Here is a 7,500-nt window from a genome sequence, read left to right on the forward strand (position 1 = left end):
GAATCTGCACGTTGGAGTTATCCCCCTTTGACTGTAGATAAAAACGCATGTATGATATGTGCTTCTCTCTTCATTCCTTGTGAATAAATAGGCGCGTTCTTTGCTGGAATCTGCACAGAATTTCGAATGGAACCCTTTATTTAATCCATGGGGATAGCATGCTCTCGTTCTGTCAGCCATGACTGGGCAGAAGTCCAAAGTAACTTGCAATTGCATTTTGTGTATCACCCGCACCGAAGATTGAACCGTCAATGTCCAGAAGAGTTATTGGAAATTTGTCAGTGTTGAGTCCGGTTTTAATGATGTGAAGAGTTGCCTCCCCTTGTCTGTTTTGTGCTGAACTGTTATTTGTGTTGGTTAACTCGGACTTTGACTGTATATAAAAACGCGTGTACGGTCGAGACCGCCGAGATCTCGGTACGGTACGTGTTTCTCTCCATTTGTAACCATGTGACTAAATAGACAAATTCTGGGTTTGTATTACTGTACACATAGATTCGAAAAAGTTGTCAAATAACAAATATATAACAAATAAATGTTATCAAAGGCAAGATAAGTTACTTTTCTACCTAACTGGATATTTTTTTGTGTTTTTATTCAATGTAACATGTTTATTCAGCTCGAAAAACATGCAGTGTTTACCGATGTATTGGAACATTCAAGATGGCGTCTGACTCTCTCTTTAACACGGTAAGTTTGGGAAAAGGTGTTATAAATAATAAGTTAGACAACATACTGTTAGAAATTCGCTCAATATATGTTACCGTGACATAAGTTGACATATATTCGGTGGTTTTTTAATAGTATTTTGTCTAGTTTATTATTTATAACACCCTTTCCCAAACTTACCGTGTTAAAGAGAGAGTCAGACGCCATCTTGAATTTTTCAATACATCGGTAAACACTGCATGTTTTTCGAGCTGAATAAACATGTTACATTGAATAAAAACACAAAAAATATATCCAGTTAGGTAGAAAAGTAACTTATCTTGCCTTTGATAACATTTATTTGTTATATATTTGTTTTTTGACAACTTTTTCGAATCTATGTGTACAGTAATACAAACCCCAAATTCTTTGTGTCTCTGTCCGTAAAGGCTAAAAAATTAAGTGTTAATTAATTTTTCTTTTGTTAACCGTTGATATGACTTCCCGTTTGAAGGTCAGAGAAAAAAGATACGTTTTCTTTATTTACTTCGTAAATCACTAACAAAGGTTATTAATTAATTAATCACTAGCAAAGGTTATTAATTAACTAATCACTAGCAAAGGTTATTAATTAACTAATCACTAGCAAAGGTTATTAATTAACTAATCACTAGCAAAGGTTATTAATTAACTAATCACTAACAAAGGTTATTAATTAACTAATCACTAGCAAAGGTTATTAATTAACTAATCACTAGCAAAGGTTATTAATTAACTAATCACTAGCAAAGGTTATTAATTAACTAATCACTAGCAAAGGTTATTAATTAACTAATCACTAACAAAGGTTATTAATTAACTAATCACTAGCAAAGGTTATTAATTAACTAATCACTAGCAAAGGTTATTAATTAACTAATCACTAGCAAAGGTTATTAATTAACCTACAGGAGTGTCACTTAGAACTGAATTTTTCGAAGTACTATATGCAGACTCCCGAGTTTGACGAGATGCACCTGAAGAAGAAAAGAGTAGACAGAATAATCGAAATAATATGAATCATTAATCCTCATCTATAAAATTCGGAAATATAGTTTGCTTTTTTATCAGACACCACAAAAAAAAAAAAAAAAATATCTACCATTTTGTGAGGAGTAATTTTGTACTAAAATTTTACCAGAAAACTTATTGAAATATACCTTTATGAAACTTTATTTGCAAAAACTTCATTTACTCAGTTATGTTTGTATTTTAGTCTTTGGATTGTTCTTGGATCTTTTTTTTTTTTTTTTCATGAAGATTTCAAGGTAGTTTATCTTGAAATCTTCTGAAGGGATGAATTTGAAATGATTTCTTAGCTCAAATCATTTTTTTTTAGGAGAGGTGCGATAATAGTCCAGACGAAAGTTAAACATGGTGATTCGAATGTCTTATTTGCATAATTTTTTTTAAAACAGTTTATAAGTTAAAATGTTTAAGCTATAGTCGATAAATCTATTTTTTAAATATATCGTTTTAAGCAAAAAAATATTACATACTTATAATTGTTATGTCGAAAATAGTAATATATCCAAAAATTCATAGAATAGAAAAGCTGCTATTGTTTTTAGTAAAAAAAAAAAAAGTCTATCATTATAAACAAATATTGCAGAATCTAGAATATTCTTTTCAGAGTTATGTCCCCTGTGTCCGCCTACTTTATAACGTCTAAGAAAAATGCAATTTTACCCAATTTTCCGTAAAAATTACTTTTAATTAGAAATAAATTTCTACTTGATGAATTTTCGTAATTTTTTAATATATTACTATTTTGGACATGACAATTAAGTACATAATTTTGTTTTTGCTTAAGACGACGTATTTTTTTTTTAAATCGATTTGTCGACTCTATCTTAACAAAAACACCAAATTTTGTAAATAAAACTATGTATTTTTTTTTTTATTCCAAAGTTTACGAAACGAAACGTTTCTTAATAAATCTGATTTTTTTTTTTTGTAAATATCAAAATATCCTGTAAGTTAAAACTATTTTTTTTTACAGCTATTCCCATGTATATTTTTTATTTTATAAATAAATTTTTGTTCATACTCTAAACAGAAAGAAAAAAAAAATCAGTATTAAGACAAAATGAATCCTATTAGTTGTTGCCCATCCTGGACTGCCTCATCGAACATTACCTTCATATATATATATATATATATATATATATATATATATATAATTTAAAGGAGATTAGAACAATAGTCTAAAGAGCAGAGTGTATTTTAATGTAATAGTAAAATTACTAGTTTAATTAAAATACAGGAAAAGAAAAAGTGCTCGTTGTAATTTAGATATATAATAAGCTCGATAGGTAAATATCCTAGAGCTAATTTAATATTTAGTAATGTGATTGATAATTTAAAAATCAAATTATAATTAAATCAAAAATCCGTTTCATAAGAAGGAACAACAACAAAATCAATAATTTGCACGATCGTTTCGGAAAACAGTGTTTTTATTGTGGTAGACATCAAGTTACGGACAATAATTTTTACATATAGTGTTTTTAACAAACAAAGTTTCCTCATCAATAAATATTGGGAAGGGTTTTTATTATATATATATATATATATATATATATATATATATATATATATATATATATATATATATATAGGTATGTTTTTACATATAGTGTTTTTAACAAACAAAGTTTCCTCATCAGCAAATATTGTGAAGGGTTTTTATTATATATATATATATATATATATATATATATATATATATATATATATATATATATAGGTATGTTTTTACATATAGTGTTTTTAACAAACAAAGTTTCCTCATCAGCAAATATTGTGAAGGGTTTTTATTATATATATATATATATATATATATATATAGGACTTGTTTCTTTTGTGGAAAGCAACCATTTATTAAGACGCCTAATAAGGACTTCTGGTTTTAATCAACCATCTGTTCGAAGCATTAGCATGTCCAGTGTCGCGATCGTGTAAATTTGTTTATATTAATACAAGTATAGCTTGCTCTTCTATTATTGATCACTTTTAATAATCTCGCTAAATTCATTATATATGTAATGTTTAAAAAAGGTGTGTTTTTTTTCCTATTGGTTGATTTTAGACTTATTTAAATTTGTATTGTTTTTTTTTTTGTACTTTTTAATTGCAGAAAAAATGGCAGAATCCAATTGAATGTTTGTCTTTGACGCTCGATGAAGTGATGCATATTCGACAAGTCTTGACCAAAGCGGAACTAGAATCTCTTATCACGCAACCACAACTCTACGATTTGGTCTCAAGAGGAAAAGTAAGTTAACACAGAATTAGGAAAAACTCTCTCTCCCTCACACGCACGTGTATATGTTGCATAGGGGGACATATTGGGGACATATATAATGGGGTACATATATAACGGGGACTAATAACAGATGACGATAATAATGAGGAAGAGGGGGACATTTATAACCATTTTTTGACGGCTGTGATTGATAAACATGGAGGGAGACATTTATGTCAAACTGATTCATTCTTGCAGGTTTCATATTATTATTGAGGGGAGATACATTATTCTGATGGAGAACATAATACCTGTCAGGGTTGTACAAGAGTTTGTTACAAGATGATGCTAAAAACACATTTACCGTTTTGTTGTAACGAATGACAACTCGACACAAACAGTTACAAACACAGTTGGTTTCTTTATTCTTCAATTGACCGATCGGTGACGTCAGGAATTCAAACTTCTTATGCTTTAAAACTTTTCCCCAAAAGAAACCATAAAGTCCATTCATAGATAACCAGCCAATTATAATACCAATCAGTGAATCTATTTTGCCCTTAACTCATCAGAAGAAATAGCAATAATAAATCCGTCAAAAGGAAATAAAGTGCGTTTTGACATGATTAAAATCCGAAAATTGGAAGAGAAGCTGTAAATACCTTATGATGTGTTTCTATTACGCCATTTTGAATTCATATATATGAATAATGATATTTTAAATTCCAATGACCAAGTATTCATAGTTTTACTTTCTGAATTAAAAAAAAAAAAAATCCAAAGTAACAAAAACGAACAGCCATAAATAAAAATATAATTCCTTTTTTTATGTAACTCGTCACCATATCATTTTTGGAGAAAATCCGGGTTTGTATTACTGTACACATAAATTCAAAAAAGTTGTCAAAAAACAAATATATAACAAATAAATGTTATCAAAGGCAAGATAAGTTACTTTTCTACCAAACTGGATATATTTTTTGTGTTTTTATTCAATGTAACATGTTTATTCAGCTCGAAAAGTATACAGTGTTTACCGATGTATTGGAAAATTCAAAATGGCGCCCGATTCTCTCTTTAACACGGTAAGTTCAGGAAAAAATGTTATAAATAATAAACTAGACAAAATACTGTTAGAAATTCGCTCAATATATGTTATCGTGACGTAAGTTGACATATATTCGGTGTTTTTTTAATAGTATTTTGTCTAGTTTATTATTTATAACACCTTTTCCCAAACTTACCATGTTAAAGAGAGTGTCGGGCGCCATTTTGAATTTTCCAATACATCGCTAAACACTGCATGTTTTTCGAGCTGAATAAACATGTTACATTGAATAAAAACACAAAAAATGTATCCAGTTTGGTAGAAAAGTAACTTATCTTGCCTTTGATAATATTTATTTGTTATATATTTGTTTTTTGACAACTTTTTCGAATCTATGTGTACAGTAATACAAACCCGAAAATCCTCAAACAAAATTAAAAAAAAAAAAAAAAAAAAAAAATCATTATGCCTTAAAACGGTTCCCCAAAGAAACTATAAAGTTGATTCATAGATAACCGCCAACCGGCCATTTTTTTTGTATCCAATCTCATGTTGAAAATGCATAGGTTTTCTTTTTCTTGATGATTTTCTCTGAAGTTTTATAGAGATCTTCTGTCTGAAACAACTGTCAAAAGTTACACTGATTTTTTTTTTTTTTTTTTTTTTTTTTTTTTTTTAAATTCAGCAAATATATCTTTGAATAAAGACTCGTTCATTGGAATTAAAAAAAAAAATGCCGTTTACTTTTATTATAGCGATCGAAAGTTAAAGGGGAAACAACTCTAATAAAGGAAGTAAGAGTTATTGCCCTTATTTTTTATTTATTAGAGTTTCACCCCAAACAAGGCACATTGCCACTTTGTTGTACAGGGCTACTATCAGGGACATAAGCATCAGGGGTACTGTGTAGGAAGTTGGGCAGCAATATGTCAGTTCACGTTACACTTGAACGTCTGCATGTCAGTACAGTTGGGGGAGCAGGGACCCGGAAGGGAATTCCAAAGTCTAGCGGTTCTGGGGAAGAAACTACTGGAGTAGAAGGCTCTCTTACATCTAGGGATCTCTACTGTGAAGGGGTGGGATTTAGCTGCTTGTCGAGTTTGTCAGGGGTATTTACGTTGAGGGGTACAAGTGTTTGCAGTTCATCAGAGCATTCACTGTTAAAGTACTTGTAGAACAGGCAGAGGGATGCTACATTTCGTCGATGGGACAGAGACTGAAGCTTAGATGGCAGTTCAGGACCTATCAAGTTGGCGACTCTCTTTTGAACCTTGTCTAGGAGCGAGAGACTAGTGGCAAATGCACCAGCCCAAATATGACAACAATACGCCATATATGGACGAATGGTGGCCTTATAAAGGTATAGGATGTTTTTGGGAGTTAGTTTTTGTTTTTGTTTTCAAAATTGTCAATAAATTTGAGAGAAAAAATTTAAAAAAAAAAAAAAAAAAAACCTACACCAGTTATAAAAAGAAAAAGATCACTTGCATTATAGATAAAAAAAAATTTTTTTTTCTTTAAATTGTTAATAAATTTGAGTAAAAAAAAAAAAAAAAAAAAAAAAAAAAACTAAACCAGTTATAAAAAGAAAAAAATATCGCTTGAATTTTGAAGGAAAAATAAATAAAATTGTAAAATATTGTTTATGTGGAGGTTCCTTGGGATATTACTAGCACGGTAGAGAGAACCTACCTTCTTTGCAGCGGTTCTTATATAAATAAAAAGAAAAAGACTAGAGAGTTCCAGGGAGAAAAGACAAGATGGTGGCTGCGCTAACACGTGCATATCGTGCTGTAAATATAATTTGGTGTTTCCACTGTTATAAATAGTATTCAACCTAAACTGAGCTTGTTTACTTTTCATTCAAATATTCCATGATTCCAACAACACATATACGAGGTGCCTTCAATAAGTTTCAAGACTTTTTTCGTATGGACACTTTCATTAATAGTACACATGTGAAACTCTAGTCTTCTGCAAAGTAATCTCCTCCGGCTGCAGTGCACTTGTTCCAACAACTTCTGGAAGGCTCCATGGAAGTCTTCTTGCGTGAGCGTGTTAATGACCCTTGTCACATCCTCTTTCATCTCCTCACTTGTCTCATAACGACAGCCTCTAAGGTTTTCCTTGAGCTTAGGGAATAACCAAAAGTCACAGGGAGCAAGGTCTCGACTATAGGGAGGGTGAGGAACTGTCTGGGTGCCCATCTTCGTCAAATAGTCTGTGACAAGGATGGAGTTGTGAACTGGTGTATTTGCACATATCTTCCACATCTTCAGTTCCTTGCAAATAATTGTGTGTACAGTGCCCACACTGACATCAAACTGTGCACTTATTGTCTTTATAGGCATAAGACGGTCCTTATCCATGAAATTCTTTATTTGGCCAATCAACTCTAGTGTTCTGATTTCTTTACTCCTCTCACACTTCTCATCATCCCACACAGACTCCTTGCCTTTCTTGAATCTCTTATGCCACTCAAAAACTGATGCTCAATTCATGCAAGATGGTCCAAAAG

At 30.9% G+C, this 7,500-nt stretch overlaps 1 protein-coding gene across 18 annotated transcripts in view; it reads left to right on the forward strand.

Annotated features, from left to right (window-relative positions):
* Positions 1-7,500, forward strand: part of LOC145258337 (protein spire homolog 1-like) — a 559,588-nt gene that overhangs the window by 530,942 nt on the left and 21,146 nt on the right. For all 18 annotated transcript variants that reach the window (XM_080116504.1, XM_080116505.1, XM_080116506.1 and 15 more), the window contains one exon: positions 3,827-3,964. In XM_080116504.1, coding sequence (XP_079972630.1) covers positions 3,827-3,964 — 138 coding nt within the window. The remainder of the gene's footprint in view (positions 1-3,826; positions 3,965-7,500) is intronic.

Source organism: Euprymna scolopes, chromosome 33, assembly GCF_053919585.1.
Source record: "Euprymna scolopes isolate OS-2025 chromosome 33, ASM5391958v1, whole genome shotgun sequence".
NCBI lineage: Eukaryota > Metazoa > Mollusca > Cephalopoda > Sepiida > Sepiolidae > Euprymna > Euprymna scolopes.